This window comes from Mesitornis unicolor, unplaced genomic scaffold, assembly GCF_000695765.1.
Source record: "Mesitornis unicolor isolate BGI_N332 unplaced genomic scaffold, ASM69576v1 scaffold16617, whole genome shotgun sequence".
In the NCBI taxonomy this organism is placed as follows: Eukaryota; Metazoa; Chordata; class Aves; order Mesitornithiformes; family Mesitornithidae; genus Mesitornis; species Mesitornis unicolor.
Genome location: NW_010194483.1, coordinates 20,095 through 41,597, shown reverse-complemented (window position 1 = coordinate 41,597; position 21,503 = coordinate 20,095). Strand labels below are relative to the sequence as shown.

Below are 21,503 nucleotides of genomic sequence, written 5' to 3'. Positions count from 1 at the left end.
TACATACATATACGTATATCTCATATATCATATGATATAAACACACGTGCACTGTCTCAGGAGGAGTGCCCTCTGATTGTTGCTCACTTTGTTTTTATATGACAATCTGTATGCAGATTCCATCTGTTCTAATTTCTCAGACAGATCCAAAGCAGAAGACCATCTATGAACTTTTCCAGAAGACCTTCTCTGAAAGCAGAGATGAAACTGATGAAGTTTTGCTTTTGGAAGCAGTTGATGCTTGCTGTGAGTTTGACTCTGGCAGGGACTTGCAAGATACAGAAGGACAGACGTGTTCAGTGAGTTCCCCCAAAAAGCGGCGTATTGAGGAGTTTTTTAAAGTTTGATGGTGACAGCAAAAGAGATGGTGGCTAAGAGATTTTTTTAAAATGGAAAATAAAGTTATAAAAGCAATCAGGTATATTTTTTGAGTTTTCCAAAATAGAAGACTTAAGCTTTCTGTATCTCTAGTGCATTTCACCTCAAAGGATGAGAAGGCAATCTGACAACGTGACGGATGAGCAGCGCACACCTGGCAGCCTATAGGTTTTGCAGTCCAGGTTTTGCTGATGACTAAGTGGCCATGGGCAAGTTGCATGCTACTTTGTTTCAGCACATCAGCTTCCACAGTTCTGTTTAACAAGCAGATAATGGGTGTCTGTCCACAAGTAGAACTGCTGTGAAAAGTAACTTCTCAGCAGCTGCAGACTGCTTTTAACAATCAATATTCCACCTCCAAGAATTTTACTTTGTGTTTATAGGAGTTAGTTCACTGGCAAAATTTGGCCCTTACTTGGGTCTCTCACAAACTGGCTCTCTGGCATTTTTTGGCAATTAGGAGACGAGATCCAGACAGATCTTAATGTAGAGGGGAGGGAGAGGAGGGAGAGCCAGTCTTTGTCTGTGCAGAGCAGTGAGTACTTTGAAACTCAGTTGTGTAACTGTCTGCCAGGTGGTGCATGTTGCCTGTTGGGCACAAGTCTGCCTGAGCACACTGATCCTGGCCTCATCTGCCAAACCTTAGGACCCACTCCGTGACACATGCTTCTTGTGTCAGTGGAGGGTGAAGCTTGTGCTGACTGCCAGGGATTAAGCATGGCTGCTCAAGAAGGGGGTGCACGTGTGTTTTCTTTTAAGACTCGAGACTGATTTCTGCAGATGAGTGAGGAGAGAGGAATACATGCAGATTTTTGCTCTTGCTTTGTAAAAATACTGATTTAGGACTGAGCTGTTTAAATAAAAAGTTTAAGTTGTGGTTCCCAAGCTTTTGATACTTTTTCTCTTTTAAAATTTCATCTCTTATTTGGACCTTAAGCTCAAATACATGATGCAATGGAAATATTAGCGGGTTTTTTGGTTGGTTGGTTGGGGGTTTGTTTGTTTTTAATATTTACAATGACTGAATGACTGAATTCTTTTTGGGAACACTTCCTTTTGTGCTTTCTAAAACAAATCAACTTTTCAAAGGGAAACTCCCATTATACTTTACTTATAGATTAATTAATAGCTACTTTCATAAGAGATTTAGGCTGGTACTCTAGGACCTGTTACTTCTGTTACAGCTCTGTTGTCGTTACACTGAGAATGCCAAAAGCAGCACTGTTGCTTGATGCAGTTGTTAAAATGCCTGTTTTCAGTTTGTGATAGTCTTTATCATCCCCGCAGCCCTGTGAACTTGGAGACATGAACTCCCAGCCTTGGTGCTGCGTGAGCAAACCTGCTGTTTGATTCCTTTCAGGAGCTTGTGACACACTCACTGTCCCTTGGGCATGACCTGATTCCCCTTCACAGCGGTGATGCCTCTGCAAAAAACTCTAGAGACCGCTTTTTATGTGGGCTTGATGTAAAGGCAAATGGCTTTGTTTATCACAACTGGTCTTTTCAGGCATCTCAGCATGATAGTCTTTACATTTCTTGTGTATTATTGCCAGTGCAGTGTAGCATGATCGCAAATTAACGTCTTTCATGCTTCTGGTCATAGTAATAGAAGGTACTTGGAAATAGGCTAGTGTTAAGCAACTGTGATCAGGGAGTACAGGAGAAGATGCAGTTTCACAGAGGTACCAGTTAGCTGTGTTTTACAGCTGTACTCTGTAGGGAAGGGCTGGGGAGAAGCAAACTGAAGGCTTATATTTAGCTTCTGGAAGCCAGGAGCTAACATGCTCTGCAGGCAGGATGCTTGGCTGTGCGCAGATACCAGACAGTGACAAAGACCTCTCTTCCATGGTTGAGGAGGAAAAAGACGGTGCTACAAGGTCAACCTGATAATAACTTGGATATTTTTTCCTGCATCAAAAGGTTTGATTATCCCATTTTCAGCAAATGTCATCGTGGAAATGCCCTACAGGCTGTGTATGCAGTAATGCTGGGTCTCATTCATGACTGCAGAAGGTGCTTTGGTGTGTGTGCAAGAGGAGAGGAGTAGAACCAAGGGTCGTGTGACTGGAGGAAATGCTTTAGCTCTGGATTTGAGACCAAGATATAAATATAATTTCTCTTTCTCCAACAGCTGGCCACGAGATACACATTTTTTGACATTTTAAAATGTCCTTCTTCTTAAACACAGAGTATTGAATCTGTTTCTAGGGCGCGTGATCTTTCTCCTTGCAGAGAGGGTTGTTCTGAGTAAAGGGTGAGAAATGTTGCTGTCTGCCTACCAAAGAAAAATACGGAAGACAAGATTTGTGTACCCATATTGTCATCTCCTATAGGAGTAATTATCTTCTTCCTTGTAAAGCTACAGCTACTTCAAAACAGTATTTTTCTGAAATCTGCTGGAAGCACCCTTGGAGAATTCTGCTTCCCATAAACTCAATTTATGTTATCCATATATGGATAAATCCCAGCCCTATTAGAGGGATGCTAGGTGTACTCTTTCTTTGTTAGGACCCATAAAGTCTCATCTGGTTTGCTGGAGAGTTGCAAAGGCTCTTCACGTACACTTGAGATTCTCTTTATCCTTACGAGATGAAAAAAGGGGAGAAGAACCTTGCAGGAAAGTGCTTTTAGTCAGTACATCAAGGGATTGGAAAGACTGTGCAGGCTGTAGCCCAGTTACAGCATTAGTCTGTCAGTATCACGAGGAGGTGGTTGGGAAGCTGCCAGCAGGCTCGCAGAGGATCTCCAAGGCTTGCTGATGAGAATGTGTACAAGGCAGTGTGCAGGTTGCCAGTGAGACCCCCAGGCAGGCTTAGGAACAGGCAGTGCTCTTGGGAACTCTTACACCTGCCCATCGAAGATGGTATAAATAACTTTTTGGCATTACCTAGAGACCAGTAAAGGCAAGGACCCATCTTACTGGATCTTGGAGCATCTTACTGTGACTGGACGCCTTGTACAGCTGTGTCCGTGCTCTCACCCACGTTAGAGAAAGGCACGTTTTCAGGAAGGATGCCGAACCAGGAACAGCAGGTAAGAATACCTGAGCAATAAAACAGCAGGTCAAACTCTATCTCCAGTACACAAAGCTGGCCAGCTTGGGGCATGCAGAAGAGTTTGAGGTAGTGGACTGCGAAGACAAGGCTTCTGCAGCTGTGCTGGCCTGTCTGCATCCATCCATCTTAGTCACTTGGAAACGTGTGTTTATTTTGGCAGTGCTGGGAATGGCTGTCATCTGAGAGGGCTGGGTTTGGTTGCTGGCAGAGCTGTCTGTACTGCTGTTAGATGAAGGATATGACCATGCGTTGTACTGTCACAGCAAACTTCAGCTCTGTGGATAGATGGGAGAATAGCAGTAGATCCTGGTTGTGTTGGCTGACAAATGTTTGTTGTTTTTAACCAGTCACAGAGCAGCCCACAGAACTTTTTATTTTCTACTCTTTTTTTTAAAAAAAAAAACCAAAACAACGTTGGTATCAAAGATGTATCCAGTGAGTCATCATCATGATGAGGATCTGAAAAGGGCATATATGTTCCTAGGATGTCTTGAATGATATTTTGACTCAACATAGGAAGATATAAATCATAGAATAGAACCATTTAGGCTGGAAAGGACCTTTAAGATCATCAAGTCCAACCGTAAACTGAAACCGCCAAATCCACCACTAGACCATGTGTAGATGTGGCACTTAGGGACATCTTTTAAATACCTCCAGGGATGGTGACTCAACCACTTCCCTGGGCAGCCTGTTCCAGTGCTTGATAACTGTAGTGAAGAAATTCTTCCTAATATCTAATCTAAATCTCCCCTAGTGCAACACGAGGCTGTTTCCTCTTGTCCTATCACTCGATACTTGGGAGAAAGAGACTGACCTGCACCTTGCTCCAACCTCCTTTCAGGTAGATTTCAGAGAGCAGTAAGGTCTTCCCTCAGCCTCCTTTCTCCAGGCTAAACACCACCAGTTCCTTCAGTTACCCCTCGTAAGACTTGGGCAATGAAGGTGGTGAAGGGTCTAGAGCACTTCCCTGGACATGCTCCAGCACCTCAATGTCTTTCTTGTAGTGAGGGACCCAAAACTGAACACAGGATTCGAGATCTAAAGCCCTACTGAGCACTCATCTGGAACAGGGCCCACCAGCTCCTGGGAGGACTCTCACTCTGACGGGAAGAGAACTTGCAGGGATGACTGGGGAACAGGGAGCCTGATGGAATTAAAAATGTGAGAGTTCAGACCCTCAAAGCAAAGGCCAAAAGGGGATGTGATGTCTGTCCATCAGCATCTCCAAAAGTACAGACCCCATCCAGGGAAAAGCTGACGTAGTGGCAGCGTATGCTCTAGTTGTTACATCCCTATTAGCTAGACTGCAAATGAAGAGGGAGGGCTGTTGTGGGTTGAGGCAGCCAGGGTGAGTATGGGGCTCTAGCGGGAGGAAAAGCACCTGCAAAAAGTGGACAGGTCCTCTGGGTGGGCTGGGCAGCTCCGGCTTCCTCCTGGCAGGAGGGGATGAGCTGCAGCCAACTCTGCACATTAAAAAGCTCTCCAGCTAACCGGATTACAGCTCTTAATGGACGTTAATGGGTTGTTAATCCCGTTATGAGCATTGCAGCTTGGCAGTGTTGGTACAAGTTTCCCAGGCTGTGTCTGTGCCAGGTCTGAGCGGTACAGGAGCCCTCCTGGCCCCACGCTACAGGGCTGGTCCACCCCACTGGGTGCCAGGAGGCCACCTCCGTGGCGTCACGTGGAGGCTTTGATGGCTGATTGTCTCACTGGGTGAACCAGTCTTAGGAGGAGCGGCGGAGGGAGTTGGGGTTGTTTAGTCTGAAGAAAAGAAGGCTGAGGGGAGACCTTATTGCACTCCACAACTACCTGAAAGGAGGTTGTAGGGAGATAGGTGCAGGTCTCATCTGGCAATTTACAACCGACAAGAGGAAATGGCCTCAAGGTACAGCAGGGGAGTTTACCATTAGGCATTAGGAAAAACTTCTGCACTGATAGGGTTATCAAAGACTGGACCAGGCTGCCCAGGGAAGTGGTGGCATCACCATCCTCGCATGTATTTAAAAGCCATCTAGATACGGTGCCCAGGGACATGGTTTAGAAGTGGGCACGGTAGAGTCAGTTAACAGTTGGAATTGATCTTAGAGGTCTTTTCCAACCATAACAATTCTGTGACAATTCAAGTAATGGGGTAGATGCCATGGTTGCACCTGCTTGTGTTACCTTGAAAACTCTGGGTTTAGGGTTGGTATGTTTTAAGGTTGAAATTAATCCTCATTGATTTTTTTTTAAAAAATCCATATATTTGTTTTTTAACCCCTTCTGCAGCTCCGGTCTGGTTTTCTGTTCTTTTTGTAATTCTGACATCTACCAACTATTTATTCCCTTTAAAAAATGAGGTGAATGAACGTAGCTGATCCATCTCCTTTCCTGCTGTGGCCTCCTTGGGTGGAAATCCCGGAATCCGAGCTTTCACCGTACAGCTCTCGTTCGGTGCTGCTGAGGCTGAGGTACCGCTTGGGTTTTGCATTGATACACGGCGTTTTCTGAGCGATGCATCTCCCGCCATCAGGCTGCACCAGCGTGCCGTTTGGTGTGCTGTAGGGTAACCGCATTGTCATGGAGAAATGTACGGAACACACAGCGCTACCGCAGAGCTACGGCACCACCCGCTCCAGACACACCCGCTCCCAGGCCCGTCTGCTCCACCCTCCGTGGCCTCGTCGCCTCACTTCCGGCGGCGACGGCTCGTACTGCGCCTGCGCAGTTCCTGTTTCCTCTCAGCGTCGGCGCCGGAAAGGAAGATGGTGAGTGGGATGGGGGCGCCGCGGCCTATCCGCCGCCATCTGCCCTGCTCCGCCGCGCCGGGGCCGCGAGGGGCGGCGGGACAGACCAGGAGGGCCGCCGGGCTGAGGCCTTGTGTGGGCTATGCCCGCCAGCAGAGCCCGACCGCGCACGGGGCTGGCTCTCGCCTAGGTGGCCTGGGGAGAGATGGCGGGCCGGGGAGGGATGGAGGAGACGCCGGCAGACCGAATAGGTGTCCTGGGAAGAGGCCGGGCCCAGGTTCACAGCGGAGTGCGCGGTAAGGGGGTGGCGGTGCTGGGCGGCTGCAGCAGCCGGAGCCTCTCGCTTGTTCTTAGCAAATACTTTAATTACAGCGTCAAGGAGAGACGTTGGTCGGCTGCAGCGCTGCTTTTATGTGCTGAGCGCTTTGCAGTCGCATCAGGATGGGAGAACAGCCGAGGAGATTGCGATCTCAGTAAAGCTGAAGCTTGTTCTGCTTTGCTTCCCAACAGGCGAAGCGCACCAAGAAGGTTGGGATTGTGGGTAAATATGGTACCCGTTACGGTGCGTCCCTTAGGAAGATGGTGAAGAAGATTGAAATTAGCCAGCATGCCAAGTATACCTGCTCCTTCTGTGGCAAGGTGAGAGACCTCTTTTCCTAAAACAGCCTTTAAAAAGAACTTTGTTGCTGATGCGTGAAATGCAGTTTGATGCTTTGGTAGTTCTGCTGAAGAGAGAACTAGTTTTGAGACTGGGATTAGTTTATTGTGAACTTCAGGCTACTGTCAGAATTTTTTAAAAAATAAAGAGTTGTTGGATGTTTCATGTGTGTGTTTAGTGGCAATTCAATGAAAATGAACATATTTCATGACACAAAACCACCTGACAGAATTAAAACAATACCCTTGTTATCCTAATAATTAAGGCATGACTTAAACTGGTTTTTTCCCTTCAGTAACTTTTGCAGCTTACTTAGGGGAGTTTGCTTTTCTCACAGCTTTTGATTGCAGTTGCTTATTTGTATTTGTGTGCTGTACAACTCCGAATGGAGGAGAATTACTGATAAGTATTCTTTTCTGCTCATGTACATAATCAAAATTTACTCTTAAATCTGGTTTTTGACAGTTTGAGAGGCCCATCAGCTCATCCTTTGCCCGGATAATTTTTATTGATGCCTGTAAAATAAGTATCTTTTAAGTAAGGAAATTTAAAAATGTTTCTGTCTGTGGGGGTTTTTTTGTTTGGTTTTATTTTTTTTTAAATATTTAATGTCTTTCTGCTGTGAAGTGACAATATTGGTAACCCCATTTGCAGAGGTGCTTAAATATAGGTCCAGGCAAGCCTGTCGTCATCTTCGCAAGATGATGGAGACGAGCCTGGGTGGAAGGAGCTCGGCACCCACAGCTCACTCTTCAGATACTGTTCAAAGGGGGTCCAGTTTAGAGCAGTCTTGGGATGTCAAGGGAGCACTAGTAACAGCGGTGCTAACACTGGTCACCTAACCGGATGAGAATATCAGTTGTTATGACCAATTCAACTCCTTAGTATTTTTCTTTTTAAAAGAGAACTGGATTTTTGATTATGCACTTAGAAATGAGCCACTCTATATCTGGAGTAAGAAGTATTTCAGAAGGACTTTACCTGTTGTGAAGAATCTGAATAAAGACATTCCCTGATGGGTGCCTGTTTTAACTAGGCTCATAGGTAATACTGTGGTGTGGTACTGATGTTCTCACCTGAATGTTGTTGTTTGGACAGTAATACAAGTTCTGTTGGCTTTTTCAGCTGATGGAGAGTGCATTTTTTATTTTATTATAGACAAAAATGAAGAGGAAGGCTGTGGGTATCTGGCACTGTGGATCCTGCATGAAGACAGTTGCTGGTGGTGCCTGGACTTACAAGTAAGGAAATGAAGAAACTCTTTATCAGTGTTAATTCTCACATAGCTAAGGCATAATACAGCTTTTTTTTCTTTCTTTAATCTACTAACCATTAAGTAGATCTGTCCCGAGTTATTGACGTGTGGGGTTTTTTAACCTGCAGTGGTAATATTTGATTGAAATGGATCAAATTGGATTTTATTGCTGTTCCTTCCAGTAACTGTTGTGCAGTTTCTTTGAATATTACATTTTTCCATCATATTACTGCTGCTGGTTTTGGTGAGTCCCTCCAAAATTTCTTTATCTCTGGACTTTATCAAAGCAGTTGTTTTAGTCTTCAGAAACATAGGCTCTGCATCTTTTCCCAAACTTCAGGTAAAGAAATTGAAACATCTGCAAATGCTGAAGCAAATATTTTTATCTAAGTAGTGTCTGCCTTGGCTGTAGTGGCATTTTGTACAGGAGATGTGAACTACAGTTGTTGCTTGTACGAGGCATCACCCATGAGCCAGTTTTTTGGTGATGTTGGAAGGAAAGGAGCAGAGAGAATGGCTGGTTCATCTAAGCCATCCCAGGGTGCTGTAAGTGTCCCTCTGACCTATTCTGAAAAGAGCTTCAACAGATTCTAATAAATATTATGCCTCTCGCCTGGGGATTACTTTTCCTTCCTTGATTCTTTTGATTGTATAAAAATTTTGTGTAAAGATTTCAATTGTGTAAGGGAACTCTTAGCTCTTCTTTCAAAGCCTACGCAGCATTTTTTTGTGGTTACTACCCCAGCCTTTTTGGTTCAGAGACACAGATACCGTAGGCAGAACCAAGTTTACTCCAAGGAAAATGGTTTTTGTTTTAAAAGCATTGAATCATAGTTCTTTTTATGATGTTGCCCTTGCTTACTCCCTTTCTTTACTCTTCCCCCATTTCTGGTAGAAGACACTGTTGTCCCACACAAACAGTCGCTAGGAATCTGAGCCTACGCGCTTGTGGATGTAGTCGATGCACGACTGGATAATTTGGGTGGAGATGTAGCTTGTGAAGTTGTGTGTGCTTTTGTAGACAAAGGCCTACACTTTGTCATGAAAATCAAAGTGGAATTAGCTCCCTGCTGACAGTGCAATCAGGCGATAACTGTTTGAAATGATTCGTGCTTTCTCAAAAAAATGACATTGGCGCGGGTTGTTCTACTGCCACATGCACATGACTCTGCTTCTTCTTCCAGTACCACCTCTGCAGTGACAGTCAAATCTGCCATCAGAAGACTGAAGGAATTGAAGGACCAGTAGAAGCTACATCCTGTTCTCCTTGTGAAACATCCTTTTCTTTCCACTGTCAAGATCTGTCCTTTTAACAATAAAAAGGTTATAATGGAGTGGAATCATGTTCATTTTTCTGCAGAAAGTCCTGTCTGTCTTTCTGTACTGTATTTATAACTATGGAGACATTAGTAGCACTATGCAGTAGTTGAGTGGCTCTTGTTACTGGTGAAGCTATTAAAAACCACTTTTCCTTTCCAGTTAATTGCGTACTTTGTAGCTTGAATGTGCTGAGGTGAATCTGAGGAAAGCTTTAAATGGCTTGAAGAAGCCTGGCACATCTTGAGATGTCCTTCACGTCTGTGCCTTGAGGAATAGCGTAGGGCTCCATGAGTGGAGGAATGGACAGATGTAAGGGGGAGGAGAGAACATGGAAAACACTACTCTGCCTCTTCCTGTTTGCCTTTGAGGACAGCTCAGGGGAACAGGGCATGTGCTGCAAGATACAGAGGAAAAAAGAGCATCATGACTGGCGTGGGGGCAGAGCTTGGAATAGTAAAAGAGTGGCTATTGTCCTATGCTGCTGGCTGGTGCTGCTTTACTTTCCAACATCAGCTGGAGACAATTGCTTGTTGCAGTTCATGGTGTGTTCTCTTGTGTGCGCATCTCAAGGTCAGTCCACCTGAACGCGCTCTGTCGCATCCTCTTCACAGCTCTGATCGCAGGCACCCACGTCTGTGTCCAAGTTCCTTAATCCATACTGAGTTGCAGCAATAAATGTTCATGTGGAACCAACTGCTGGGACATTCAGTCTTGGAGGAATAGCTGCTGTTTGAGTTAATAATTGTCTCCAGATCATCTCCTTATACCATCAAGCTTAAGATGCCAGAACATATTTTTCTATGGTCTGTTTGTCAGATGAGTTTCAGATTGGTTTGAGGTTTGTTTTTATCTGGGCTTTTTGGTCATTGCAGCACTCTTCCTGTGCTTAGCAGTACAGATCAGAAAAGATGAGTCTTGGCAATAACCTTGATAGCTGCTGGAGGAAGAACAGTAAGCAGGTAGCATAGTGGTTGCTTGTTCTTGCTCCAGCTTTAACTTATCACCACCCAAATCCATTTAAAGTTATCGCAATAATGTCATTGATGAAGCTGACATCTTTGAAAAATGGATTCAGAACTGGGCCTAAATACAAACTTCCCAAGCTGCAGAGCGTCAGTGGCTCAGAAGTTTGACTGCAGTGTCCCTGAACTTGTTTCCCTAAACTTTTATTTTTTAATTCTGTTCTGTAAACTTCCCTTACTGAAGTAAATCCATGCATCCAGGTATCCAGTGTCATTCGTACCAACCTGCAAATCCTTCACATGACCTCCCAGCAGTGGTGAAGGCCATTCCCTGGGTCTCGGCTGCTTTCTGAGAGAGAGATCACTGCACATTCCTCTATTGACGCCTTGTTCTGCCTGGTGGAAGAGTTGGGTGACAGGCTTGAAGTGGAGGTGGCAGTGAGTGACTCTCCTTAGAGGTGATGGCTCATCTTTATAGTTGTAGATGAACATCATCGTGGCCTTCTGCACATGCATCTTTTACAGCAGGGTTACAAAGGAAATGTAGGTTCAAGAAACTTGGCTCAACTCTGCCTTATTTTTGCTGCTGCTTTTGTTACATGGCATGCCCACAGCAGCTTTCTCTAGGTACTTGACAGACCTCCCAGCGTGGTTGAACTGCCTGCCATGGGCATTGCTGTTGCTGGTCCTGGTTTGTGCTAACCAGTTTTTGTGCGATGCTGTCTCCAAGCTGCATTGAACTTTCTGTTAAGATGTTTCTGCTCCTTTGAAGGTGGCTATCCACCGGTGCTCTAGTGGCCAGCTCACATGGAGCTGAGTGAGTTCAGGAGATACTGGCTGCTCATCTGTGCATCACCTTGGGAGAGTGCTTTCAAGAAGGGTTCTGAGCAAGGACAACACTTAAACTGCAAGAAAATAAAGACAATTTCTGTTACGGTAAAGGTGTCTTCATGTGAGCCCTTTTGTAAGGAATTTATAATGAAACCACATGAGAAAACCACCCAATGTGCTTGGGGAGAGGTTCCTCTGGTGATGTGGCCATACAGTTTTGCCTCTAGAAGGTGCTCTAGGGAGCTTGGGTTGGTCTCTGGAGGCCCATGTTTCTACAGGGAGGCATCGTGCAGCCAGGTGAGGCGGATGGGGCTGACAGTGTGGAAGCAGCAGCCCAGGTTTTGGGGTGGTGGGCTTGAGGGTGGGAGAGGGAAATGCTGTTTTCAGTGAAGCTGCAGTAGAGGTCTAAAACTCCATCGCCTGCATGAGGAGTTCCTATTGCAGCAAAACTTTGCAGGAATCTGCAGTGATAAGAGGGGGTGTGGATGTGTCTCATCTGACGCAGGAAAGTCACTGCTACACCAGAGAAAAGTACTGCTCAGTCCTTGGAACAGCTGCAGGTGTCCCCTGGCTAAACACGTCCTCTCTTCTGGAGTTCTTGAGCTACTAAAACCAGATATTGGTGGCAAGCTGGCGAGTGTGCTCCTGGCAAATTCGGACTTGCCTGCTGCCTTGAATGCTTGTCTGTGAGAGGCTGTGGAGGGGTGTGTTATTGGCTCTCACTGCCACTGCACCAGTGGGATAGTGGTGTTCTGCTGATCACCTTTTTATTCCTGACTTAGTGTGCCAGGGTCACATTTCCTTGTCCTTCTCCCCTCCTAGTTCTGGGTGCTGACATACGGCTGCACACCTCTGTGCTTTATTAATGCAGAGGTTGTAATTAAAGTCCAGGTTTCTGATAAAAGCCCACTCAACTGCTGTGAAGTAGCCATTCACTAACAGTTGCAGGGATTATGTTTTGCTATATTGACATCCCAGGGTGATGGCACACGTATCTTATCTAAAATTACTTCTGTTCTTGCTGAGGAGTTATTAATTACCTTTGGGATTAATATTTGCAGAGAGTGGAAGCTGGGCAGGGTGGAAATAGGAAGAAAAGTTAAGGATGTGGGATGATATTTTTTTATCTGGACTGTGTGGTCCTACCTGCACCCCTTCATGGGCTGCACCTGCAGAGCTCCTGGGGTTGGCCTTTCCTCCCAAGAGCGCCGTGGTAGCCTGGCCTGCTCCTGAACTGGGGCATTTTGTACCGGTGAACCTTCAGGGCTGCCAACTGGGCACGTTTCCCCAAAGCGAGAGCAGGGAGGAGGGTGAGGAGGGCAGGGATGATGAAGGATGCTGTGGCCAGGGCGCTGTCAGCTGGCAATGCTGCAAGCGGCCAGCGGGCGACACTGCCGCTCTGCTGCTCACAGCCGCTGCTCGGCTGCGTCTTAGCTCCCTTCCCCATCCAGGAGAAAGGCCCTGCTCACCTGTGCGCCTGCCGTAGATTCTTAGCTCAGCGTTTCATGCTTTCACCCTAAAATAGACCGTGTAGTGATTTTGGACTGAAACACGGGTCTGTGCTAAAAGAAATCAAGATGTAGAAATAGGAATGAGGAGGTTGGAGATGGGGTTTTGTGGTCACCTGTCATATTTAACGGGGCTGAACTTGTGCTGTTGCTCTGCTCAAACCCTGTATATATCCTCAGAGAATTTGTTGTATTAACTGTGTGATTTGGCCAGATGACCCTCAAAATTTGTTGCTTCTCCTGGGAGTCTTGGGTGAAAACAGGAATTCTTAGCAGTTTTACTTACTGCTTTACAGTATGCTTGTTGTTGAGCCTTAGTCAGGAACTTGGACAGAGTTGTTTTAGGAGCTGTAGAAGCAGAGAGTGAAGTGCTGGCACTGGTCTTGGAGGGTGTGAGCTTATGGTAGTGTCTGACCCAACCAGATGGCTACAGCTGTGGGAACTGGAGGAGGGTTTGATGAAAATTGAGACTTTGACTGAGTGTTCTGTAGATGTGGCTAAGCAGGTTGGTTTATCTCGGCTGCTTTTGAACAGCAGGTGGGAAGGGGACCTCTTTCTCCGAGCAGTCTATCAGTCCTATGGGAGTTTTATGCTGGGTCAAGGACATAACCCAAGGGAACGGTGGCTGTGATCAAAGAGGCATTTCAGGGACACAAAGGAACTTGGAAACCAAAGACTGAAAGGACTCAGGGCAACTGTCCTCATTCTGATTTCTCTGTTAAGCATTTATCTCCTTCCAAAAGAAAATAATTGCTTTGTCTTTACCCCATTTGCGCTTCCTGCTCCCCGCTGCTCGCTAACAGCTGGTTTGGACTGTAGGGGATCATGATTCTAAGCCTTGGGGACACAATTTGTGTTGTGCCACACATTAAAGACTGCTGGGGCCTAGGGCTCATGGGGATGAGAAAACCTCAGCCACAGGCACTGTTTGTCCCTTCTGTGCATCCCGAGTTAAAGGCAGTGTGGATCAGCCTGTGTGCAGGTACTGCCTTTTCATTTGTTTAGTTACTTGGGGATTTGACTACAGTGGAACCTGACAGGTATAAGCAATGGGCACCATGTTTTCAGGAGCATATCAAAGCATGATTTTTAACTTCTGCAAACTGCAGATGTCTCGGCCTTACTGTAAAGTCAGCTGCCTTCACCCGTGTGTTAGACCAAGTGCTGCCCTTTGCCTTTCTGAGCTTCTTCATGCTGCACGGCAGGAAGATTCCCAACAGCGCTTCAGAAACAAGAGTGACCGATGCAGGTGGGTTACCTTCCTGGGGAAGATATACCCTGTCCTGGGAAACTTTTCTAGGTCTCTCCCTAGAAATAAAGGAGCTTTGGTGATGAAGTTTACAGCTGACTTTGCAGCTCAGAGCTTTAACCAATGAGAGAATCAGCGAGGACTGGGGTATGATGTGAGTGTCACTTCAACAGGCTGTAAGTCACCATCTGATTTAATATATTGTCCCAGCTTTGAGCTGCTGCTCGTCTTACCTGGGTGTTCACCAGCTCCCTTTGGGAAAACAGAGCATCACAGAGCTTGTGGCCCAGCTCCCATGAAAGAAATGGGCAGGCAGCACTGCTCTGCTTCCCAGCAATGCAGCATCGCTCACAGCTTTTCTTGGAAAAACAGTTCCTCAAAGGATGCTACAAAGTGATATGCAGTGGCACGAGACCGTGTATTTCCAGTGGCTCAGAGTGACAGAGAATCGCTGCTTGAAACCAGCCCCAGTGCTCTGGAAGCGGGCAGTTGCCATCAGTAGCATCCTTCCTTCAAGTATTCGATCCTTAGCGGATGTCTTTGGAGGCATGCAGCAGGGTGGAGTTGTGGATGTGCTTCAGGTGTCCTTGTTAGATGCCTGGATGCATTTTGAAAATGGCTGCTTAGAAAATGTCTAATTGCTATTCCACATATTCAAAGTGGTTTTTTCTCTGACAAGGCTTTGGCATGCATTGGATTGCTAAATATACTTTCTTCTTGCAAATTCTTGGCAGGAAACTTTGTAAGGAATAACGCCAAGCAGTCTCTTCAAATGTTAACAAGCTCATCGATGTGGCTTTCCCAGCACAGGGTTTGTGCTTTTTTTTTCCACCCCCCTTCCCAAAAAAATTCCAACCCTTCTCCTTTCTGTACAGTGTTGCTCTGAGCATATGAACTATGACAGCTCTGCAAGAAAGGATTTTTCTAAGCAGAGCTAAAAAAAAGTGCTTTTTTGGTGTTCAGCAGTGTGGTGTCACTGCCCTCCTCATCCTTCTGGGGCTCCTGTTAAGTTGGAAGCTTGGGTTTTGGGGTGTTTCTGGAAAACCTAATCCATTTCCTCTTCTCTTTTGCCCTGTCTTGCTTTTTCCTGTTTTCAGCAAGCTGGACTGTATCCTTGCACAGCCACCATAGATTTGATGTCTTTATTTTCAGTAGCCTATTAGCAAGTGAATGAGGCTGTTATGCCTCCCACCAGTGCTTATACTGGTGCAGAAGCAGCCCTGGAGCCTGTGCCTACAGCCAGACAGGGACCCGCAGGTCAGAACTTCAGGCCCAGGCTGCCTCACTGCCCCTGCTGCCCTGGCATCTTACACTGCCAAAGCTAAACAAGAGGGGAGAAGCCAGCACAGCATCCAATGTCTCCTTAAAAGAAACCTTCTCCTAGGACTTTGGCATCCATCGATATGTCAGGCTACAAACCTTTCTTGAGCTTCACCGGAGACAATCTTGCATAAGCATTTGGAGAGCCAAAGGACCAGCTTTCGCTCCCATCTTGTCCTCTCTTACTCATCCCCTGACCCAGAGTGTGAGCCGTCGCTGTGGGAAAGTGTCCCAGCTTCCCGGTGAGCAGCCAGGGGAGCAGCACGTGGGGCTGCACTGATCACAGCTGCCCCTTGTCCCTGTGGCAGCAGAGGGACAGCTGGCTTGCAATTCTTATTTTTGTGCAATTACAAGCACAATATTGCTAGGTTACACCAGCTGAAGCTTTGGGCTGCACTTGGAATATGTGACTTCTGTAAAAGATTCCTTGGGCTTTGCCTCCGACGTGCTCTCCTGGTCATCTGATGGACACGCCTTGAGACAGCTGGCAGAGTTGTCCAGGCCACGTGAGAACCCACCACTTCTCCACTGAGGTGTTGTTCACACTCTGTCTTCTCGGAGCATTGTGACTTTGGCCCACTCCTGTGAAATGGGCCTGTTAACCTGGAGGGTGGAGAACCTGGACCTGGCAGCTCTCCTGTTGATGGTGACTTCTTTTTTGTACTTTATTCACCAAAATGGAATATTTTCAGCCTTGATTCAGTGGGCTATTCTGAAGGGACCTCTGTCCACACCAGGGAATGTCTATTTATAATTCATGAGTTTGGTTTTAGGAATTTGCTCTGTGACCCCTCTCCATTTCTTTAATTAAATTTCATATTGTAAAAGGAACATTTTATTCTTCAGCCCTTGCCCACCCTGAGACAAATGTCCTGCAAGTTGCTGCTTTGCTCTCTCCTTCAGGCAGTTCTGGATCATCTCCAGTTCTTTGAAAGTGCGGAAAGAGGATCCAAATCCTCCAAATAAATATTATTTCATGGAAGTGGTGCACCAAAAGGGCACTTACCTTTTTCACTGAGTATAGTTCTTTCAAGGCATCACCTACTACTGGACCTCACCTTTGAAGGGAGAAGTTTTGATGCAATGCAAAATTTTCTACAACATCCCAGCTGTGAGGCCAAATGGTTTGCTTGAAGGTAGGCTCTTGGTCGCTAGCAATGATGTCTGTTTCCATTCAAGCTGTTGGATTTGAAACTGTTTTTACTGTAATGGATTGGATTTGAGAGTAAAAGGCAAATCTGTAAAGGGAACATATAAAAAACTCTTAAATGTAGATTATACCCGAATCATGCAAGGGAAGAAGGGGAACAAATAAATAATCTAGGCATTAAACAACTAATTTTTTAACCTTAGTCAGCTGAAAATGTGTTTTCTTTGTTCATGAAGAATAAGAAAGAAATAAATGCAACTTTCTGTAGCAAGTAAAGGGTTCATTTCAAAGTAGGTCCACCTCTGACAAAAATGTGGTATATGCTGTGATAGTCCTTATGGACCTCAGAAGAAGACTATGCTGGTACCTATCAAAACACAGAAGAAAACAATCAAAGGGAAAGACAGATGACAATAGACAATCAAACAGGTATGGAAGCCTTAAGAAACTGGTTTGTGATCTGAGCCCATCAGCAGTCTGGCCAAGGGCTCTGGTTTGAATTGTTATTACCAAATCAGTGCTGAGCCGTTTAAGACAGTGGTGGTTTTTACAAAATGGAGATTAAGCACTGGTAAGTCATTTCACATTGCTCACTGGGAGAATCCAAGGCATTAGACATGGTGGTAGAGCTGCCAGTTGCATCACTTCTTTTGTTTCCAAAGGGTGGAGATCAGGGATCAGAGTGGTTGTATGTGGGGATCAGGCTACTTCATCTGGCCGATGTACTGTCCTCCCCTCTCCCACTACTTCCCCTCTTTTTTGGTGTGTTCTCACTGTACATGCATGCTACTGGAGGATGTGAGGTCCTTGAGGCATGGAGTCTCTTCTTGTTCTGTCATCTGTGGAGAGCTGAGCACAGAGGGCCCTGCATGCTGCCTTTTACCTCTGTTGTTTATCTGTAGGATGGAGATCACCCAAGCCTTTGAGAATAAATTTCAGCATGGCATTCCCTGCCATCACTGCAGGAAGATGGTACTTCTGTCAAAGGGAGAACTTGCCAACGCTTGCAGAAAAAGGGGTTGCGTGGAAATGGGAGAGACTCTGGCTTGTGGTCTTGCTCTAAAGCAGCTGTATTTTTAACATTCAGAAGCCAACAAAGATGAAAGACTCTTGGTCAACCTCTCTATTCTCTTGGAAAAAAAATGTACAAAGACTTGATAAATATTCTGCATTAATAAATTCCATTTGTCTTATAAAACAAAGTTTGCCAGCTACCAAAGCAGGGAAAATATTTTACATAACTCTGAGTGCGACGTCTAAAAGGTTGCTATGAGCCTGGTTTGTACAACTTTTTCCACAATCCAGAATGTGAAGGAATGCTAAGCTTCACCCAGGCTAGGACCAAGCTTGCTGCATGTGTTTGTGTGCTTTTATGCTGTCTGGTTGGTTTTATTGCAGTGGAAGTGGCAGGCTGGCTGCCTTCTGGGGAGTGGAGTCCAGCAGGTGAGAGGCAGGCCATGGAAAAAAGAGACGGAGGCACGAATATAGCCGAAAAGCTGTTTGCAAACCCAAACCAATGTCCCTCACTGTGCTGTGGGAACGTTGCTATAAAAGGCAGGAAAATCACAGCTGTCTACTATCATTGTTTTGTTGTTAATTTTTAAGGGTGATGATGATTAACCAGTGGAGCAGATTCCCCAAGGTTGTTTCTCAGTCTGGACTACTGACACTCTGATTCCCAGGACTGGGACTAAGCACTGGCTGGTCCTGCTTTCTGTGTGATGGTTTGCATCACCGTGCTCTGGTTTTGCATCAGACTACGGCACGGCAGCGATCAGCTGCAGTGTCCAGGAGAGCTGCAGAAGGCTTTTCTTGCCGCTTGCAAGCCCGTGCCCTTGATACGGCTTAAATTGTCCCGGCATACAGAAATACACATTGTTAGGAGTGGTAGAGGAAGGGGACAAGCCTGAGATGAGCAGGGTGCAGCTGAGACCTGCCTCCAAATGGCAGTCCCAAGACCTGTTGGAATTTGGCGCTCGGAGAACTCCAAGCATGCTCTTTTGGCTGTGTAGGATGTACGTAGTCACAGCTGACCAACCTCCCTCCACCCTTCCCGTCAGGCCTCTGCCACTCTGCCCAGGTTTAACAGCTTGGCTTGCAGCAGCTGGGCTTGTTTCTCTGCTCAGTTTAAGTCCACCTTGTGGTCATCTCTGCCTACCCCCTTGAAGATGAGCTGGCTGCAGCTTTTTACATGCTTACACTTCTCCTTGAGCCTCCCTTTGTCCTGGGCCATCTGCCATCAGCCACCTCTCTTGGAGGGCAGGAGGCAACCAAAGGCTCCTAAGTCTCTGTCAGTGCAAAGGCCAGCCAATGCTGTGAGCTAAAACATGCAGAAAATGAGGGGTTCAGCAACTCCAGGTGCATGAGCACCATATGGAGCTTGGTTTCTACAAACATTGAAGCCCCCAGCCCCACTGCCTGGGATATGCATGCTAGGAAGATACACCATGGCTAGAGCCACATGGAAAGTGGCTCTTGGGAAAGCATCTGAAACAGTCGACTAAAGATTTATCCTGAATTGGGGTGAAAATTTATTTCTGAATCCCAAACAATGTCTCTTGCAGAGCTGTGGGAATGTTGCTATAAAAGGTACGAAAGGCCCAGCTGTCTACAATTATTGTTTTGTAGTTAATTTTTAACAATGAGGGTAATTACCCATTGGAACAGATCCTCCCTGGGATGTTTGTTGGTCTTGAGTATTTAAACTATGAGGTCCTCTGAGCAAAGACGTGTCTAGGGCAAAGTGTACGTACAGCACCGAAAATGGCAGTGCCTTCAGCCACAGCTTGTGCAAACCCACTTTCGGTTGTGCTGCAGCAGCCTGGGAGGGCGCGTGTGGCCAGACACGCTGTCTCAGCAGAGGGGTGTCAGCTCGCACTGGGGTGGCAGTAAGTCTTAGGAAAACCTGGAGAGCGCCTGAAGTCTTTCTCAATTCCATCAGATTGGTATTTTACAGCAGAATGTCTTCAGTCAGACTATTTCTAGACAGCCCCTAGCTAAGAACAATTAGTATTTGTTTTAACAGCAATTGAGGCTCTTAAGAAAGAGTTTCAACAGCTGAAGGATCAGCCCTTGATCACCAAGAGTTGGGATTTTTTTTGTTTTTCCCTCCCCCACTCCCTCTCAATAGACTGTGTATAAGTGCCTTCTCTTTTAGGAATCGGTTCTGGAGGCTTGTTGCTAAATTATATCTCTGGACAGAAAAGCAATGCCAAGCCAGTCCGTTGATTTTGTAATGTAGGACACAACCCCCCTTGCCCTGCGTGCAGTCATGCACAGACTCTTTGGCATCTAATTAATAATTTGCAGTTAAGCAGCAGCTACTTCCTTGCATCATTTCAATGCGGTTGCCAAGTGGAAAATTGAAAAGCAACAGAGAGTGAAAAAAACGACGACGACAACAGCAACAACAATAAAGGTTTAAAGTTCTAGGAAATTTCACGATGTGAGGTCAAAATTCCTTGCTTGTTCAGGGACTGGGCTATTGGCTGGCAGGCGCCTCTGGTTAACATGGCGAGGCCCTTTCTTTTCCAAGCCCTGTTCTCCTAAAGCACCTCCTGTTTGACTGGAGTTTCTCAGCCCTAAAATGTGTGTGTATTTGGTGAGAGGGAGGAATGTGGGACTAGGGTGGGTTGAAGAGAAATCAAATGAGGGTTTTTCTCCTGGTTGGGATGGTGACAAATGCTCTAGGGGATGGGGACAGGCAAGAAAGGATGGTGCAGCAGAGCTCCCAGGACAGGACTGGGAAGAGGATGGGGTGACACAGCTAAGGGCTTTGCAGAGCAGAGGATACCCAAGAGAGGGCTTACAGCCAAGGGAGACCTGGTCCTAATTTTTCTGGATCTTGAGGAACACATCTCACCATGAGCCTCTTCTCCCAGTGTGCTGGTCAGCATTTGGACTGTGTTTGACCTGTTCACGGCACAAAATGGCTTTCCTCTGGATGGAGGGTTTTTTAGCATGGCCCTATTAGAAAACAATAACAGTAATGTCTCATGAGTTAGGTTTTCCACTCTTTTATGCTGCTAGCCCTGGGAAAGAGCTGGAGCATGCAACATTGCTGGCACAGCAAGAAGTACCACAGCTATCAACAGCTGAACTGAGCACTCGGTGTTTTTATGTGTGTCCATGCTCGAGGTTGTCAGAGACGCGAGGAGAAGGGGCCCAAGGGAAGGCTGGTGTTTAGAGCATCTGACGAGTTGTTTCTGCTTTGCTTGCCTTGTCTTCTCCTCTCCGTGGGGGAAGCCTGTGAAGGCATGTGCTTGTAACTTTTCCCATTTACTACCGCAGTAGTCTTCATGACGTTGGCAGCCCCAGGATCTGTGTGACTGGAGACCAGTAATTGTCTGTGGGAGACAGACATAAAACATCAGCAGTGTCAAAAACATGACCTGTGAGGAAAGGCTGAAGGACCTGAAGAAGAAAAGGCTTTTTGAAAATATTTTTTTAAATACACAAAAGATTTTGCTATAAAGTGAAAGAGTCTCATTGGTTCTCTGTATCCGTTGCAGACCTGACAAGAAGTGATGCTTGAAACTGCAGCAAGAGAGATAAAGATTAAATGTCGGTTGGACATCATCTGGCCAAGTAGATCTGGTTTACCTTACTTTGAGTTGGAGCTGGAGCAAAAACCTTCAGAGGTCCTGTCCAGCTATAAAATTCTACAATTCTACGATAGGAACAACTTCCTCGCAATAAAGATGGCCACATGGTGATGATGTGAGGTGTTAGCAATGTCATCTCTGGAAGTTACAAGTTGGAGATTAGGCAAAGGCTTGTCAGAAGTGGCTCGGGGAGAGCTGACGCTGTTTGGAGGATTGAAAGCAGACTGTCCTCCTGATGTCCCTTCTGGCTTTGGCTTTTAAAAACATCAGGTCCTACCTTTCAAGCACTGATGTCTAAAGACACCAGGCTATGCGTCCTCCATTTCTGCTTGGAGGAGCTTGAGGCTTAGAGATACCTGGCATGAGAAAAGATAGTGGAACCTGGGAGGCTGAATGGTTTCACCAAGAAAAATGCTGTTCCTCATGTTCACCCTTGTGGGTTGGAGGCTTTATAGAGAGGGAAGGAACCAGTGGTGTGGATGA

At 46.1% G+C, this 21,503-nt stretch overlaps 2 protein-coding genes across 2 annotated transcripts in view; both read left to right on the top strand.

Annotated features, from left to right (window-relative positions):
* Positions 1-347, top strand: part of SMARCAL1 (SWI/SNF related, matrix associated, actin dependent regulator of chromatin, subfamily a-like 1) — a gene marked incomplete at its 5' end in the record, with an annotated part of 32,037 nt that extends 31,690 nt beyond the window's left edge. The window contains one exon of the mRNA XM_010187829.1: positions 141-347. Within this exon, the coding sequence (XP_010186131.1) occupies positions 141-347 (207 nt within the window). The remainder of the gene's footprint in view (positions 1-140) is intronic.
* Positions 348-6,170: 5,823 nt separating this feature from the next.
* RPL37A (ribosomal protein L37a) lies at positions 6,171-9,419 on the top strand. The gene is made up of 4 exons (XM_010187828.1): positions 6,171-6,184; positions 6,674-6,802; positions 7,980-8,062; positions 9,261-9,419. Exons 1-4 carry the CDS (start codon positions 6,182-6,184, stop codon positions 9,322-9,324), a joined length of 279 nt encoding a protein of 92 aa, XP_010186130.1. The 5' UTR covers positions 6,171-6,181; the 3' UTR covers positions 9,325-9,419.
* Positions 9,420-21,503: the final 12,084 nt, after the last annotated feature.

Excerpts from the sequence above, each read along its gene's own strand:
- RPL37A (XM_010187828.1), top strand. Across the intron at positions 6,803-7,979 it reads CCTGCTCCTTCTGTGGCAAG|ACAAAAATGAAGAGGAAGGC; the intron begins GTGAGAGACCTC and ends ATTTTATTATAG. Across the intron at positions 8,063-9,260 it reads GGTGGTGCCTGGACTTACAA|TACCACCTCTGCAGTGACAG; the intron begins GTAAGGAAATGA and ends TTCTTCTTCCAG.